Here is a 17687-nt window from a genome sequence, read left to right as displayed (position 1 = left end):
AAACAATCATAAAGGACATTCAACATTTATATAAAAAAGACACTTAATTAAAATGGCTAACTTAGAAACATTCCACTTTTCACCCAGAAACAGCAATGATTTCTGTGGCTATAAATGATACACATATGTTCATATTTCAGTGTAAATCTAACCTATTTTTTCTTATCTTGAGAGCAGGACAAAATCAAGGACTGCTCTCAACTTAGAAGGAAAATGAAATCATGCATTTCAAGCAGGAATCATAGGTTAAACTGTTAGAAGAATTTAAATATAAACAAAAGTAAAGCAGGCCAAACTAATTTAATCAAAGAAACTCTGTCAAATCACATCAAGCATATAATTTTGGATAATGTGGAAGACCTGAAAATTAGCCATATAACGTTTACTTCCACTTAATGTAAGATACCAATGAAATACAGCGAAAAATGTTCCTCTCTTTTCAGAGGGCCTTAGTGATAAGATTCACTGACTATGACACTACAAACCTGCTTCATAGGTAGATGCCAATGTGGAATGCCTAGCATTTAATAATCCCATTACTTACATTGCAATTACACTAAAGTGGATATGAAAATGTAAGCCCTGCTTGGCTTAGCAAAGATAAGCAGTCTGCTTCTTTAGAGATTTCAATTAGACCTAAGTTTCTACTGGTGAAATGGGATATGCTGAGTAATGTACAGTGTTTATCCTTGGGCAAAATTAGCATTTTTCAGCTATTAAAGTTATTGCTGTGGAATGATTCCAAGACTCAACATTATCAGGCAGGTTGGAGAAAGCAAGCTATTCAAATCAATTTTACCCAGGAATCGTAGGTTGGGGTTTTCAAAGGCGTCTAAAGCACCCAATACTACTGCTTTCCCTTAGAGTCTGGAAAATCCCAACTTCAAATAATGTCCCTGTGGCCTGGAAAATATGGTTTTCTGCAATGGACTGAGTTACTTTAAATTTAACGAATTACCTTTTCTGCAATCATAAAGTCATAACGGAGCGACACCCGGGTACATGTGGCTCCCAGCAAGAAAACAAAGACTATATACAGAAACCACCTGAAAATAAGAGAGAGAGACAGTTTGTTCCCCAAGCAATGAGATCATCAGCCATTTTCACTGTTATTAAGACCTGAAGAAATTCAGCTACCTACAATGACCACCATTTAAAAGTCTCACAAATAATTGACATTGCTGCAATACCTGTGGTATTCCCCCTTCTAAATTTAGGCACTAATGCAGGAGCATTGTCTACAGGCAAAGGCAAAACTGCAGAGATAAGCTGCAACTACTGCACTGGTTTATTATTTTTAATACCAACTGGAATCCCTTTGCTTAAAGCAAAGCAGGTATTCATGTAAATCATCTCAATAGCACCAAAGGGAATGAAGTGCAAGTTAAACTGATGATTAAGGGACAGATTCTTACAGTTATTTAGGCACTGAAATGTGCACATGGGCACCTAGTGGGATTTGCTGAAGTGTCAAGGTGTCTGACTCCCATTAGTCCATTGATGGGAGACAGCGTGACCAAATGGATCACACACTAGACTGACACTCAGGAGAACAGGGCTCTGGCACTAACCCAGCAAGTACTCTTGGGCAAGTCATTTAATCTGACTCCATTCCTCCATTTGGAAAATGCGGATAATTAAATCCAGGGCTGTTTTTGTGGCAGTATGTGCCAGTATTGTGTACCAGCACCTCTGTACCAATCTTCACCCTAGCTGGGGATTCTGTAGCTGGGACTGCCGATGGGAGCCCTGGTGGAGTGCAGAGAGGGGAGGGAGAGCATCCTGGCTCCTGTTTTTTGAGGAAAAAAGCACTGATTAAAACTATCTGCTTTGTAAAGAAAACATGCGGAGATCTGCTGATGGCAAGCACTATATCACAGATAGATACCATATGAATTGTTATTACTGTGACTGAAATGTACAAAAACTGGCATTTTGTTTTGGGGAAAGACAGTAGCATCTCAGAGTTACGAACACCTCAGGAACACAGAGGTTGTTTACATCTGACATTTTTGTAACTCTGAACAAAACATTAGGGTTGCTCTTGCAAAAGTTTGTTATTGAACACCGATTTAATACAGCTTTGAAACTTTACTACGCAGAAGAAAAACACAGCTTTCCCTCTTTGTAGTAGTTTATATTTAAGATAATAATACTGTTACTGTGTTGGTGGTGAGGGTTTTTGTTTTGCTTTGGTTTTAGTCTCTGCTGCTGCCTAATTATGTACTTCTGGTTCCAAATAAGGTGTGTGGTTGACTGGTCAGTTCATAACTCCAATGTTCATAATGCTGGTTCCACTGGACGTGAAAAAATGGCCTCAGAAAGAACGACTAGATGAGAAATGTCTGGACAAGGGAAATGAGTGAATGTAAATGGACATCTTTCATCAGTCTCTCTTTAAAGTCTCTTCTTCCTAAATGCACGTGGCTATGACAAGGCCGGTGTACATTCCATTAAATGTGCTTGCCTCTCTTTTACCTTGTCCTTCCTGCATGTATCTGAGGGTAGCGGCGCAGAGGCATAGTCTTCCATAAATCGCTACATCCCACCACACACAACAGGTGGGAATTGTTTAGGTAGGGCAGGAAATTGAGGGACCCTATGCTCTGTTCCCCCACAATTCACCAGCCAGAGTACGAGCAGTGGTTCCCCACATGATGTGCACTGTGTCAGGAAACAAATCTCAATGACACTATCTGCCTCTCTGTCTCCGTAGGGGTCAGAAGAGCAACCCGCTGCCGTTCAGCCTGCCCAGGCCAATTTGTACAATACCCAGGGCCCAAATCACTCTAGTGTTCTTTTAATCCTCAGGAACGACCATCCACACTGCATGCAAGGTTAATCCCCAAGACCATGTAGCAGACATTAGAATGCGGTGCGTAGAGAGGTGGTGGATTCTCCATCCCTTGAGGTTTTTAAGTCCCGGTTGGACAAGGTCCTGGCTGGGATGACTTTGTAGTGGTTGATCCTGCTTGAAGCAGGGGGCTGGACTAAATGAACTCCCGAGGTCCCTTCCAGCCCTATGATTCTGTGATTCTGTGACAATTATAAGCCTTCAAAATGTTCTAATCATCCTACCAATAAAACTGAATCTTTTATGGCTGTGAGAGGAAATATTACCCTCACACACACTGCACTAAGAAACCCTCTTGCACCACCGCATGCAAGCAAATATCTGCTGATCAGGATGAGAAACTACATAAATAGAACAGAGTACCATGTTCACTATGGGTTTGCCACAAGAAGGCCTCCTTAAATCTGATGGCATGTCTACAGTGAGGCTGGCAGCATGCTTTCCAGCTCGGGTATGCAGAGGTGCTAGCTCTGCTCAGACTAGTGCACTCAGGTTGCTGCTACACTACTATTGTCCCGTTGGAGGTGCCAGGGTAATGAGGCGCTGACATGCATATTCAGTACCTCATTAGCATAATGGCAGTCATGCGAACAGACTTGGAATTGCTGATTGACAGTGAAGATAGTGGCAGCTTCGAAATAAGAGCCCAGCTTCGACATTCCCTTTCTCCCACAGAACTAGATCGGAGTAAGGGAATGTTGAAGTGGGGCACTTATTTCAAAGCTGCCTCCATCTTCACTGTCAATCTGCAATTCAAAGTCTGTTTGCGTGGCTTCCATTTTGCTAATGAGGCACTGAATATGCATGTCAGCTTGCTTCAAATTGCCTCATTACCATGGCACCACTTCAGGACAATGGTAGTGTGGCAGCAGCCTAAGAGTACATCTACACTACCCTCACTCATGATCAATCATTCCGATTTCCATTTAGCACGTCTGATAGGGACACACAAAATCGACCTCTCAGGGGTCATGCAAAACACGAGGATTAAGGGAGGTCAGTGGGAGATACCATCCTGTTGACCTTACCCAGTCTAGGCAGCCAAGTTAGCTGATTGCAGATATGTAGATTTTAGCTACGCAATTGCCAAAGCTAGCATTACATATCTATGGTTGACTTACTTTGCCTAGTGTAGATGTAGCCTAAAAGTTTCAGTATGATCACAGACTAACCTACCTGACCTCCTAGGTCTGCACTCAGGTAGTTAGCCTGATCTGCCTTCCATCCCGTCAGGGTGCCTCTGTTATTTCTAACACATTAGCTTAAGCAGAGCTAGTGCCACCATTTGCCAGCACTGGGATGCACCCTCCCTACTGCTGTGAGGACAAAAGTCTTTCTTCGTAAAACAAGCACTTGAGAAATTTAGCTGCAACTTATCAGTTAATGTACATAAATGATTCATACTGTTTCCGTAGAAGGTTTGTTATTTTTCATTTCTTGAACCCCAGCACAGTCCAGTTCCAACAATCTGACTTCTAGAGCACATGCACATGCTGTACTAGGAAGAGGGCCTGAGGGGCTGGAAAGAATTGATTATGTCTGCATTAATGAATCTCTTCACTTAACCATCCAATGAAGGAGGAGGACGTAATAGATGATACTTTGAATAAGATGCAGCTTTTAATTTTCCAGATGGGTGAGTGATAAAAGGTTTCCTGGAATATGACTTAGATTAGAGTGCGCCCTGGATACGACCAAACCAAAAGTAAATTCTTCTCACTTTGTTTCAAGAGACTTACGAAATGCCAATCGCTGCCAGAGACCCGAGTGGGATGCTGGCTGCAGGCTTCTGGAGATCTCCACTCATATTAAACCCAGCCATCACACCTGCATGTTGTAGACAAAGACAAACATAATTTGGGATTAGAGCATTTATTGATCATGTCAGAACAGGACACATACCTAGTCATGTCACTGTTGCAAACACTACCTCCCCCGCAAACTGTAGCCTTGTAAGTAATTATTCAGCCCTGTATCCAATGGTAACAAGCTACCAAAATCCTAGCCACAAAGGACCCTTTGTTCAGACTGGACAATGACATGAGAAAAAAAGCACGAATTTAAACAAAAACGTCTTATCTTAATACAAACATCATGGGAAACAGTGTGATTCGATTGTCAATAGAAAAGGACTGCCATTCATTCCAGTGTTCATTCAATAGGCCATATTACCCAACTCTGACACATGCAGTTAGACCCAAATAGATCTTACATCTCTGAGAGACAACCTTTATTAGAAAATGGCTTGTATGGTCTGTGTCTAACAACAGTCCGACGCATATTTCACTGATGGAGGATAACAACGCTGTACAGGCACATGCCATCTTCCAGGCAAGAATCTGCTTTGCAGACGTCAGTTACAGCTCACAACATCCTTGTGAGATAGCTATTATCTCTAGCTTGCAGATAGGGAAACCTAAGCTCTGAGAGGTTAAGTGGTAAGCCCAAAGACACACACAAAGCACACGGCTGAGTCAGAACCTCCAGTGTCAGAAATGAGTACAATGTAACTAAACTGCTATTCTTATTTATATACTAATAATTCCTAGAGGCCCTAGAAGGGATCCCAAGGTGACAGACACATAGAAATACATAGTATGTGACATACTCTGTCCCACAAAGTTCACAATTCAAACAGACGCAACAAACAAAAGGACAGAAGAAAGGGAGAACTGTCCCCCCAGTTTGCAGCCTGGCAAAGTGAAGCACAAAGGGATTAAGTGACTGTCCCAAGGTCGTATGGAAAGGCTGTGGCAGCATTAGACACTGAACCTGCAACGCCCAAGTCTCACTCAGTTCACTGATACTTAATAAGTACATCATTATACTTCTGGGTCAAAATAACTTTTGACCAAAATACTTCCCAGAAATATTCAGATACTGGTGAAGAGAAAAGTAGTCATGTTACTTTAAAAACATAATGGGAATTTGGACAATTTGAGGGAGGACCGCATGGCAAGGGAATCTCTGACATTCTATTTCCTTTGCCCCTTCTGGACTTGGGATGTCTGGATCAGACGCCAGTCAATGCTGCTTACGGGTCTGAGAGTGGGAAAAGGAGGGAGATCACGGCTGAACAACCAGGAGCAGAAACAGGCCAACTCCAAAACACCAATAGCTGAGCCGAACCTGGGAGCAAATGACCAAACAATGGTCTGCCATTCAGCTGTCAAAACAGCCAGCAATCAGTTGTTTTAATGCTGGGAAGGAATAATGAAGTCAGAGCTTGGGTGGTAACAAAGTGACGACAGACTCCCATTCAGCAAGGGTCCGTGCCTCTTTAAGGCTCTCTCATGATTGGCTCCATAGGTGGCATTTCTTCCTGAACCAAAGACTAGGCAGGAGCAACTCATCTTGGCAGAAACCCCACTGCAAAGGGGACTCATAGACTGCAGTCTGCAAAGGACACCTTCCCAGCACTCGGCATGGTAATGAGTTGAACGTCCCTGGGAAGGGAAGAAGTTCAACGGTTAGGGGACTTTTCTGGAGCTGACTTTGCTGCAATGTTGGACAAGTCCTTTGACCACTCAGTTTCCCATCTGTGAAATGGGGATAATAATACTTCATTACTTCACAATGGTGTTCAGGGCTAAGTACACAAAGGGCTTTGGGCCACTCATGTACAATTCTGAGGCCATGTAAGTCTAATAGATAGATTAGATAGTGCAGACCAGTTAATATGGGCATCACTGACCACACAGGCCAGTACAATCTCTATAACACATGGATTACTGAACAGAACCAGGGAAGTTCAGGAATGCTAGGTGATGCCAAAGCTGTCTTGCAGTTTTATTCTCAATCACCTGGTCCACAAAGGGTAGGGGGACAGCTGGAGCATCGGAAAGCACCTTCCTAAGTAGCTGGTCCAACAACCACTCTTTTCAATGAAGCAGCAACATTTAACCATAAAGCCCTCCCTCCCTGCTACCTACAAGGAAGAATGGGTCTGATGGGCAAGGTACAGGATGGAGTTCTCCCAAAAGGATCTAGCACTCAAGAAAAACTGGCCAAAAATTAACTTGAGAAGCAGAGACATTTCTCTCCTCTGAGCGCAGATCAGCTCCCAGGGAAATATTCACATCCCCCCCAAACCTCCAATTTGAACAATCGTATCTGCTGATTGTTCACAGAGAGAATTACCCACGTCTCTGTTTCAATCCGATAGCAGCCTGGATTTTTCCACCCAGACTACTATCTCACAAAGTAGATAATGGCAAGGCTGCTGGGCAAGGCAGGATAAAACCATAGTCAAGTCAGCCAGGAAACCATGGGAGTATCAACAAAGCCTGAACAACACAACTACGCCCAAAGTAACCCTATTCTATAAGCATGGACACAGGATATCTTTTAGCAGAAAAGTCTTACCTATTTCATAGGTCAGAGGCAATCAAACCTGCACTGCCTCCAGTTTTTAACTTCCATCTACGATTTATAACTGCCATCAATGTCACACAACAAAGATGTTTACATTTCCGAGTGCATTACAGTATATCCAGGTAAAGAGCAAAGGCCTTTCCATTCCTCATCTCCTTCATGAGAAATGAAAAACGCTGGATCATTTTTAAAGGGGGCCAGATTCTTTGCTCCTGTTCATTGGCACCACTTCACTGACTTAGTGGAGCTGTGCCATTTTGCATCAGCAGATTATTTAGCCCAAGATGTCTAAATCTAGTTATTGGAACTTTGAAACACCAGCTACATTTTATTCTAGAATTCAGTTTCAGTGCAATGATGTTTCACACTAAAATGACCTCAAGAGGTAAGTTTTTTGTAACTAGAAGTCTGAGAGGTATGAAACCCTAATCATGTTCCCTGTCCCTGAGAGTGGAAAATTTTTGCAAAGCAAAGCAGGTTGGTCCACATTTGTATCCCTACTGTCCAGCAGGTATTAGTGGCAGGGTGGGACAAGGCAGGGTGAATTAACCCCATTTTCAGTTCTTTCTCCACCATAAATTATGTCAAGACCCAAAGCAGATGGAAACAGGGTGAACAGTTAAAGAGAGATAGGGCACACACATCTTAAAGGATCTTTCTTCTTTGAGCACAGGCCCTTATCTATTATTCCACTCTGGGTGCCTGACAGGTAGTTCTCAGAGAGGAGCAGTGTGCAAGAATACAGGTGCTATATCCACTGTTGAACTGCTGTCCAATGGATGAATCAGTGAAGGAGTCTTGGACCAAGCCATAATTCCTCATGAACTTGGAGCTCCAAGTAGTTGCTCTTAAAATGCCAAGCAGGGGACCTCTTACAGTATGTTACTGAAGCTGTTTCTATCTTGCAGAGTGAGCCCTTACTCCATATGCTATCCGATAATGGAGTAGGATACAGAGTCATCAGAGATCGTCTGAGAGGATACAACTTGACCACAAATTTGTTCTTGTACAGTAACAAAAAAAAATTAAGTGATTTTCTTATCGGTTTCATTCTCTACAGGTAAAATGTCATTGTTGATGCTAGTTACATGTCAAAGGAAGACCTTAAGAAGAGCTGCTAGACCAAATGAAAGTGCCCTGTCTTGACAATGGTTGGGATCGACCATAAACCTAAGGAATCTTCTGTGGGAAGCGTGAATGTCCATGTAGAAGTTTGAGTCTCATATCAAGGGTCCTGAACCACAGGCTCGTTTCCAGAAATGGTATCATTGATGCCACTGTAACCACACAGAATTAGAACAGCAAACCGCCTTCGTATTCAGCAGCCCTGGGACTGTGAGTTTGCCAGATGTTCAGCTATTCTGGACAACAGAGAGGTATAGCTAGCAATGCATAACTCTAAAGAAAAACAAGATTAGATATTAAGAAACAAACAAAAATATATGCAAAGTACTGTATATACCAACAACAGTAGTATTGTACACTGTAAACTTATAATATATTTGCTCTATTTATTTGTATTTACTTTCACTATGCTGTACTTATGGAAAACGTAACTAAAATTTACTTACGGTTCAAATGCCAGTTATTTGACAGTTCCAGATGATAGAATGCCGAATAGGGAAGAGTTTACTGTATTTGTGACCAAAAATGTCTAAGTGTGCAATTTGAGAATGGGTCTCAACCTTACCTTCTTTTTGGGAACTGGGATATATTTTGAATAGAACCTTTTTCCCTAACACTGAAGAGGTACCTGCTCTATTGCTCCCTGCTGAAAGGGAGATTCTGCCTCCTGGGAAGAGGATCTCCTGTTGTGACTGGTACCCAGAAAGGGACAGTGACGGGGCAGTGAGGGGCGACTGCAGTGCAGCTGGGGAATTCTATAGCTAGAATGGATGATATTCAGCAATCCTTTGTCCATTTTTCCCTCCCCAACTGTGCAGAAAGAGTGCTACCAAAGGAGACTGGACACCCTACAAACCTATTTTGACCAGATTTTTCAGTCAGAAGCTGTGCACAAGGCAACTCTAGTCTAATGGTACAACTGAACTACCACCACTCACATATTGCTGAAAATCCAGAGAAACAGAACAGAATTTGGACTATGCCCTTGATTTTTTTTAATGAAATCCCCAGAAAGTACAATGTACTCAGTTTCACTTCAGAGAAACAAGGTGGGTGAGCTAATGCTGTTTATTGGACCAATTTCTGCTGAGAAAAGAGTTAAGCTTTTGCGCTACACAGAGCTCTTCTTCAGGTCTAGGAAAGGAACTTCAAATGTCACCCCAAATACAAGGAGGAATAGATGGTTTAGCATAAGAAGTTAACATACATGCTAAGAAACAATTCAAGGTGAAGTGGCCATTTAATATCTCAGCAGTTATAGGACAAAAAAGTGGGTGCAGGGTTAGTGGGCTACAGATTGTTCTTGTAAGTCATAAATCCAGTGTATTTATTAGGACCATAGTATGTAGTGAGCTCTTGGACTTGTCTTTTGAAAGTGTTGTGCGGGTTTCCACTGAAGTCAGTTTTGGAATAATTGCTCTGTGAAAAGTGTTTGCTCACAGGCGGTGTGATACACAGGGACTCACATAATCAGAGCCTCAGTCATCATTACACAGAGCAGCACAGTTTCCTTATTATCACTTACACAATACATTCCAGTTCCTAATGTGTGGATGTCTAGTATTAATATCTCATTTCTTACAGGCTGGTGTTTGGAAAGAACTTTCCATTACTCCCATCTTCTGCTTCAATACAGTATGACAGCAGTTTTCAACATTTTTTTCATTTGCAAGCCGCTACAAAATTTTGAATAGAGATGCAGACTCCTTTGGAAATCTTAGACATAGTCTGCAGGCTCCCGGGGGTCCATAGACCACAGGTTGAAAACTACTGCTCTGTGGTAACATGTACCTTTCACAGACTCCCTCAGACATAGTCCTAGTGTGTTTGGAGGTTGGAACAGTTCCAGGGTGAAACAATTGTCATAGGGCAGTGGTTTTCAGCCTGCAGTAGGACTATGTCTAAGGCATGTGCAAGAGGAGGTTGTTACCACACAACAGAGGTTTTCAGTCGAAGAACATACATAGGCCCTATTGCTGAGTGCCTCACAAACTTTGTGGCACAGTCTTGCTGCTAAGGAAATGGAATGGGAACTCAGGAGACTTAAGTTCTATTCTCAACTCTACCACAGAGGTCATGAACGAGATAGGGCAGGGGTCAGCAACCTTTCCAAGGTGGAGTGCCGACATTTGACCTTTTGATTTCCATGTGTGGCCCGAGGGGTGGTGATACTTTTTACAGTCACTAATAGTCCTGCTTACAACAGTTTCATTCATAAATAAATGAAGACGCAGAGCTTTACTGTTTCAGTGGTGGTTGGTAGCATTAGCTGGTCTTTTGTTAATCCACAGGTGGCCTGGCTTTGAGCATGCTCCCAGCTGCAGGCAGGAGGAGGGGCAGGGTTGAGCTCCCCCCTTGCATGCCAATGCAAGTCGGCTGACACACCACTCTCGGCACCCATGCTGGGAGTTGCTGACTCCTGATATAGGGCGAGTCTCATAGGTCTGATCTATACCAGAAATGCACATTGGCCAACCTACCTCTCTCCAACCCCTGAGAGAGACAGCTCTGCTGACCTAACCGCCCCCATGCAGATAGTGCTAGGCTCACAATAGAATTCTTCTGTCAATCTTCTGTCAATTACCTCATGGCGAAGTGGCTTATCTACAGCAACAGGAGAACCACACTGGTCACTGTAGGGCCTGCACTGAAGCACTGCAGTGCTGTAGTGGTTAAAGTCTTGACACACCATAAACCTAGTTGTGGCTGAGGCCTGGGTCTACATTAGCAACTTATGTCACTATAATTGTGTTGCTCAGGGCTGTGGAAAATCCATGTTCATGTGCAATGCAGTTATACCCATCTAACTCTCAATATAGACAGCACTATGTTGAGGAGGGCTTCTCCCGCTGACATAGCTACCACCTCTCTGGGAGGTGGATTACCTAGGCTGACAGTAGAAGCCCCCCATTGGCATAGGCAGTTTCTTCACTGAAGAGCTATAGCAGTTGTGTCGAACCAGCATTTTATGTGTAGCCAAGTTCCCTGTTTCCTGTGCTTCCTTGCTCCCATCTTTTCTCTTGTCTACACAGACTGTAGGTTCTTTCGGACAAGTTCTTCTGTATGTGCTGCACATATCACACTGTTATCCAGCTGGGGCCTCTATGCACTGCTTTAATACAAACAGGAATGTGAGTCAGACCACACAATCACTCCCGACACACTGCTACTGCTAGGGAAGAGTTTAAACCTCCAAACACCTGAATAACCAAAAGTCATGTGCTGCAACCTAATTAGTTATACTGTACACCTCACAAAGCTGTATTTTCAGGGACTATTTCGTATTACAACTGCTAACCAATGAAATAATAAACTGCCAGAGCTTTCAATACATTATATCTATTAACTCCAGCTTTCCTGGCTGCCGTGAATTAGTAGCAATGATGAACCATTTAATTACACTAAGGCTAATTATCTTTGCAGCTCAGTTATAAATACAGTGGAACCTCAGGCTTACAAACACCTCCGGAATGGAGGTTGTTCATAACTCTGACCAAAACGTTAGGGTTGTTCTTTCAAAAGTTGACAAGTGAAAACTGACTTAGTACAGCTTTGAAACTTTACCGGTTGACAAAAATTGCTGCATTAAACCATTGCTGTTTAAATGAAACAAGCATGGTCACAGTTTCCTCACCTTATCAAATTTTTTAAAATTTCCCTTTATGTTTTCAGCAGTTTAAGCTAGTACTCCACAGTGTCTGCTTACAGGAGTTCTGCAGCCTGACTGCATGCTTTCAAGGCCAAATGAGGTATGCAGTTGACCGGTCAGCTCCCTGCAGATGGGTCAGGGTGGGCAAGAGGGCCAGTTGCCCCAGGGCCCAGTGACACAAAGAGGCCCAGGACTCTGGTGGCAGTGGCCAGTGCTCCAGGCCTTTTGAATCGCTGTTGAAGTGCTGTGCCACAGGGCACACTCCAAGCAGCACTAAAGGCTGCAAGGGGAGAGGGGAACACCACACTCTGGGCAGCACTGAGGGCCAGCTGCCCTTCCCCCTGCTCTGCCCTCAGCCCAACCTCTTTGGGAGGATGGATCCAGTTCCTTCACCTCCCATGTTGCCCGGAGGTTCACGCAGGCTTTCAGCTCTGCTGCCAGTCAGTTCATAACTCTGGTGTGTGCAACTCTCAAGCCCTACTGTACTCTTTTGTTCCCTATTCAGCTGGTTAGGAGCAGCTGCACTCCACAGCCAGTCATCACAGGCAAGGGAGAAACAAAAAACCATTCCATCTGTCACCGCCTCTTCTGGGATGCTGCAGCTGGGACTGGACTCAGAACAGTAATTCTCCCAGGAGGGGGCACATGGTGCCACTAGCCACGCTGATGGGACAGCACAGGAAATGTTTCAAAGTAAAACAAACTCGCACTGGGCACACAGGAGCAGCTGCCTGCCACATCACGGCCCAATTGTTTGGGCTCAGAACACGGGAGTTCAAGGAGAGGCAAATAGGAAATAACCCACTTTCACAAGGGCTCAGTCTCCGTTAAAGTACTGAGCATGCTCAACCCCTGGCAGACATGAAAGGAAGCCAAGAAATCTCAGATCATTGGAGGACTGAGCCCTTAGGAAGGTTGTGGCAGGCAGCAGAATGATAGAGGATTCAAAAACCTTTGAAGTGCTCCAGTCCTTGTATAAAGAGTGAGTAAAATGGTAATTATTCCAGCTACTCAACAAATGCTTCCAAAAACACACATAATAGGAGATGCTCAAAGGCCAAGGTTTTCTGAGAGCTGAACATGCCCTGAGACTATGGTAGGCCTGACACACCATCACCCTGTCTCTTCCAGCTCTGACAAAGACTTCCTTTCTCATCAGCCTCACCTGAACAGAGCTCCAGGAGCGTTTAAGGAAATGGGAAGCAACTCTCTTCTGTAAAAGGCCACACAAGCCATTAAAACAAACATTCCTTAGTGTCACTTTTCACAGTAAGTTCGTGTCACCCTGGTGATCCAGATGAATGAATATCTTGGGACAAAAGGGAAGTAATGGGAACACTTGCTCTTCCAAAGTAACTGAGGTAGACTTCTAACAAAACAAGTATTTAGGCTACTGGAGCACTCATTTACTTCATCTGTTTCATAATACCCTATAATATGCCACCTTGTATTTCTGCAACTCTGCTAATGACTTTCAGCTAGTTGCTTAGAGCTAATCCTCTGAAAGTTCATGCTATAATCCAAGGATTCATCACTATGGAAACTGCTTACAATTGGTACTTTTTATAGCATAAAAACAGCATCAACAAGAGGTATTCTAACTCAAATTGATGGTGATTTCATCCCCACTTGGCATTGCCAGATTCATTTTTATGGCCTTTTTGTTCATTGAGGGACATGACATAAAACCAAACCCACAATTAAATATAACAAATGTATCAGCTGGCACGATATGCAACAGTACTTCACCTACCAGGCCATCAGCCTTCATTTTACACATACCACCACTGCAGCAAGCATTTGGAAGAGTCTCTCAGTAGCTATGCCAAGAGGTTAATGCAAAGAAAAATCTGTCAAGTAGGGAGAGAGGATAACTGTGGGCTAGTTCGTTGAGTGAAGGGCTGGAATTCAGCACATACTGGTTAGGTTTGCTCCCAACTTTACTATCGATTTGCTCAATGACCTTAGGCAAATTCACCTGTGCATTAGTTCTTTGTAGATGATTCTGTAACTATTGGCTTTTACGGATAGGGTTGTTAACACTAAGCCAACCCCTTTTACCTCAGGGAGAAGTGATCCAAATGTATCTGGTCTCTACCCTTTGACATGTCCAGTTTGGGTGACCCTTCCAGGAGCTGCAGCTCCTGCTGGCATAACTCTCCGGGTCCTTGAGACACACACCCCACCTTACCACACCAAGGAATAGAACATGGGGTGGACCCTTAGCCGCTCCATCTAAAATGAAAAAGGAACACTCACCTCATTCAGGAGACACATTTAAGATTTGTTACCCAAAAATTAGGAAACAAATCTTGTTCATTGCCGCTATAGGTAAGTGCTATCAAATGCAACACGGCAGGTTAATACTATGGCCTGATAACACTGACCTAAACTAATGCCTAACCCTCTAGTCTGGCAGTCAGGACAGGTTACATAGATAACTGTAAACTGCATACAGAGAAATTCCAGCTTCCTGTATTAAGGAGCTAAGATAAAAGAGTGTTCATTAAAAGGCAAGAAAATTAGGATGTGAAGCTGATTAGAGCTCAGCACCAATAGAGTACAAACTACATGGAATTTCTGACCAGGAGATAAAAAAGCAAATTAAATGGAAGAGTACAATGAGGCTGTGCAGAATGTGAGGCATCCCAGAATCATTGCTCCACCATGCCCTTACTGAGGAAGGCTGGCCCGGTTGACTCTGATGACCAGGAGAGCTGCTTGTGTTGCTGCCCTTCAAAGGAGCTAAGACTTGTTCACACTGTCTACAGGAGCTCACTCCTAGGTACTACAGCATCAGGAAATAGAATATATAGTACCTGTAGCAGCTGGGAAAAACACTCCAAAAACGGTGAAGAAGGACTCCCCCGGACTGTAGTCTGGTAGCGTGTTGTTAAACATAAGTTCTTCTGAATAGCCAACAAAGCCGTGTTCTGCAAACACAAGGGTTTTAAATGTGAGCCTTGAGAAAACGGATTTGGATTCTCATCCTATTTTAAATTTCTGGAGAAACTAGGGTGAAATACAGTGATGGATAAGACACCAGGCCCATGGGGTCCCAGTGAACTGAGGGGTAAGGGAATCCAGAGAAATGGACATCCTTGAAGCCCGACTTGCTCTGTCCACCTGGCACTCCTGCCAGGGAGCAGGATGGGACGTTGTATCTTGCCCCAGTCCACACACATGGCACTCCTGGGAAGCGAGGGAAGCCTTCGCACCCCAACCTCACTCCACAGGAAGAGCACCGGGGTTAGGGACTACAGGCAGAAGGGGTAGAGAAGAGCCCCCCCATTTGGTCTGACCCACGGCCCAGAAAACCATAATCCACCTCTGGAATATAACTAAAATAAGGATCGTCAGATCATCAGCTGGTGCAAATTCTCACCGTGACATTTCCACCCATGGGTTTAAGCCCCCAGAAGGCAAGGCTCACAGTACCAGCCTCAGAGGGCAGCTGGGTTAGTCTGTAGCATCACAAAAAAAAAAGCAGTCCTGTTGCACCTCAAAGGCTAACACATTTATTTATTAGGTAATAAGCTTTCATGGGGAAGGCCAAAAGTCCTTGTCTGTACGGAGAAACTGGGGGGCAGAACTAGAGCAGTATTATAATGATACCACTATAGATAGTCCAGTATAAAACTCTCCACTTCTAAAGCAGAGTTATTATGTGGAAATAACATCACTTTTAGTCCAGAACAGCATGCACATGTGGAATTATACCGTTGCCTGTCAATTTCCACATGTAAAGAAGCCCTAAATCAACATCTACTATGTATCTTCAGGCACATGTTATCAATAAGTTCACAGCTGAAATAAACTTGATGCCCTATAGATTAAGTCTTCTCCTCTCGGTTAGATTCAGACACAGACTGGAAAAACAAAGATGCTATATTACAGACAGAGACTCCCACATTATCATCCCCACCTACATTGTTTTCCTGATGCTTTACTATGGTTTCAAAAAATATAGCTAAACACATGGCTGTGCACTGTGACCAACAAAATTCCCTCCCAGATCTTCAGCAGATGTTTAAACTGGTGTGTAAACATGTATCATAATGAGAAACAAATGCCAATAACTGCATACCTTCTGCTTTTGCCGAAGGGTTCACGATCCCCACACCCACCTTATGCTAAGTTTTTCCAGCTCACACATGAATTTTGATTTAAAAAAACAAGAAGCCTTATGAAGTATGGAAAAGGGGCAAGGGGTGAGAGATCAGCACTGTGTAAAGAATAATCTTTAAGTATCTATGAAATGTATTTCCCCATCACCACCACCCACATGCTACAGATTTGGATACTGCACATTGAACCATCTGAATCTGCCAGACACATTTGAGCCTAACAGCTGTGGTGTCATTCTGGCATTTATAAGCTAAAGCTAAGGTCACAGGGTGGTCATAGTAAAAATGACTCAGCCCATGGAAATGCAGTAAGAAATAAATACTCCAGACAAACAGACTCTACAGACAAAGTGAGCCTATTGTTGCAGTTGACTGGGACCATCGTGGTTGTCCATACAAAGCCCTTGTGTTGCAGGAACTTCTTGTGGGGGACTTGAACTGTAGTAGCTGTTCACTGCATTAATCAAAGCATTTGTTTGTTTTCATAATTACAAAATGTTTGCTCATGGCAAGTTACTATACCAGCGAGACTTGTTCGTGTAATGCAAGAACGAAGAGTCAAGTGGAATGAGTGTTCGGTGCAATAACCAGTGTTTGGAGTGAAAAGCTGATTATGTGAAGAATACCAGGGACAGAGTAAGTTAAAAAGTTACAGAATAAGTTAAAATAACAAACTATCATGGAAAATTTCTCTGAATAATCAAAAGCGACTACTGAATCCTCATCGTCTGGGTGGCCTTAGCATGCATGGATACTCTCTGACAAAAAGCACAAAGAAATATCTTGCCACTATTTTTTTTTAATTTCAGAACCTCAGCAAAGTAGGACTAGAAAGAACCTAAGTAGCTCATCTCATTCAATCCCCTGCACTGGAGGCAGGATTAAGTTATAATTAGATCATTCCTGACAAGCCTTAGCCTAATGTGCAGCTAAAAATCTCCAGTGATGGAGATTCTGCAACTTCTGCAGGCAAATTCATTCCAAGTGCTTAACTACCATGGCAGGAATTTTTCCCTAACGTCCCACCTAAATCTCCCTTACTGCACTCTAAGCTCCTTTTACTTTCATCACAGGTTAAGGAGAGTAATTTTTCTCCTGCCTCCTTGTAGCAACCTTCTATGTACTTGAAAACCATTATGACTCCCGTCAGTCTTCTCTTCTCCAAACTAAACAAATCCATTTGTTTTCATTCTCCCACATAAGCCATATTTTCTAGAGTTAATTATTTTTGTCACTCTTCTTTGGACCTCCTCCAGTTTGGCCACATCTTTTCCTGAAATGTGGTGCCCAGATATGAACACAACTTTCCAGCCCAAATCTTGTCAAAACAGAGTAGAGTGAAAGAATTGTGTCTTGTGTCTTGCTTACAGCACTCCTGCTAATACATCCCAGAATCATATTAGCTTTATTTAAATTTTACAACAGTGTTGCACTGTTGACTCACATTCAGCTTGTGATCCATGATGACTCCCAGATCCCTTTCTGCAGTACATCTTCCTAGGCAGTCTTTTCCCATTTTTTCTGTGTGCAGTTGATTGTTCCTTCCTAAGTGAAGTAC

At 43.2% G+C, this 17687-nt stretch overlaps 1 protein-coding gene across 3 annotated transcripts in view; it reads right to left on the bottom strand.

Moving 5' to 3' along the window:
• The window catches only part of SLC12A8 (solute carrier family 12 member 8), a 93784-nt gene that overhangs the window by 32991 nt on the left and 43106 nt on the right, over window positions 1-17687 (bottom strand). For all 3 annotated transcript variants that reach the window (XM_075000912.1, XM_075000913.1, XM_075000914.1), the window contains exons 6-8: window positions 14822-14935; window positions 4594-4681; window positions 959-1046 (exon numbers count right to left, since the gene is read on the bottom strand). In XM_075000912.1, the coding sequence (XP_074857013.1) occupies window positions 959-1046; window positions 4594-4681; window positions 14822-14935 (290 nt within the window). The remainder of the gene's footprint in view (window positions 1-958; window positions 1047-4593; window positions 4682-14821; window positions 14936-17687) is intronic.

The sequence above is a fragment of the Carettochelys insculpta genome, chromosome 8 (assembly GCF_033958435.1).
Source record: "Carettochelys insculpta isolate YL-2023 chromosome 8, ASM3395843v1, whole genome shotgun sequence".
In the NCBI taxonomy this organism is placed as follows: Eukaryota; Metazoa; Chordata; order Testudines; family Carettochelyidae; genus Carettochelys; species Carettochelys insculpta.
This window is presented reverse-complemented; position numbering and strand designations above follow the sequence as displayed.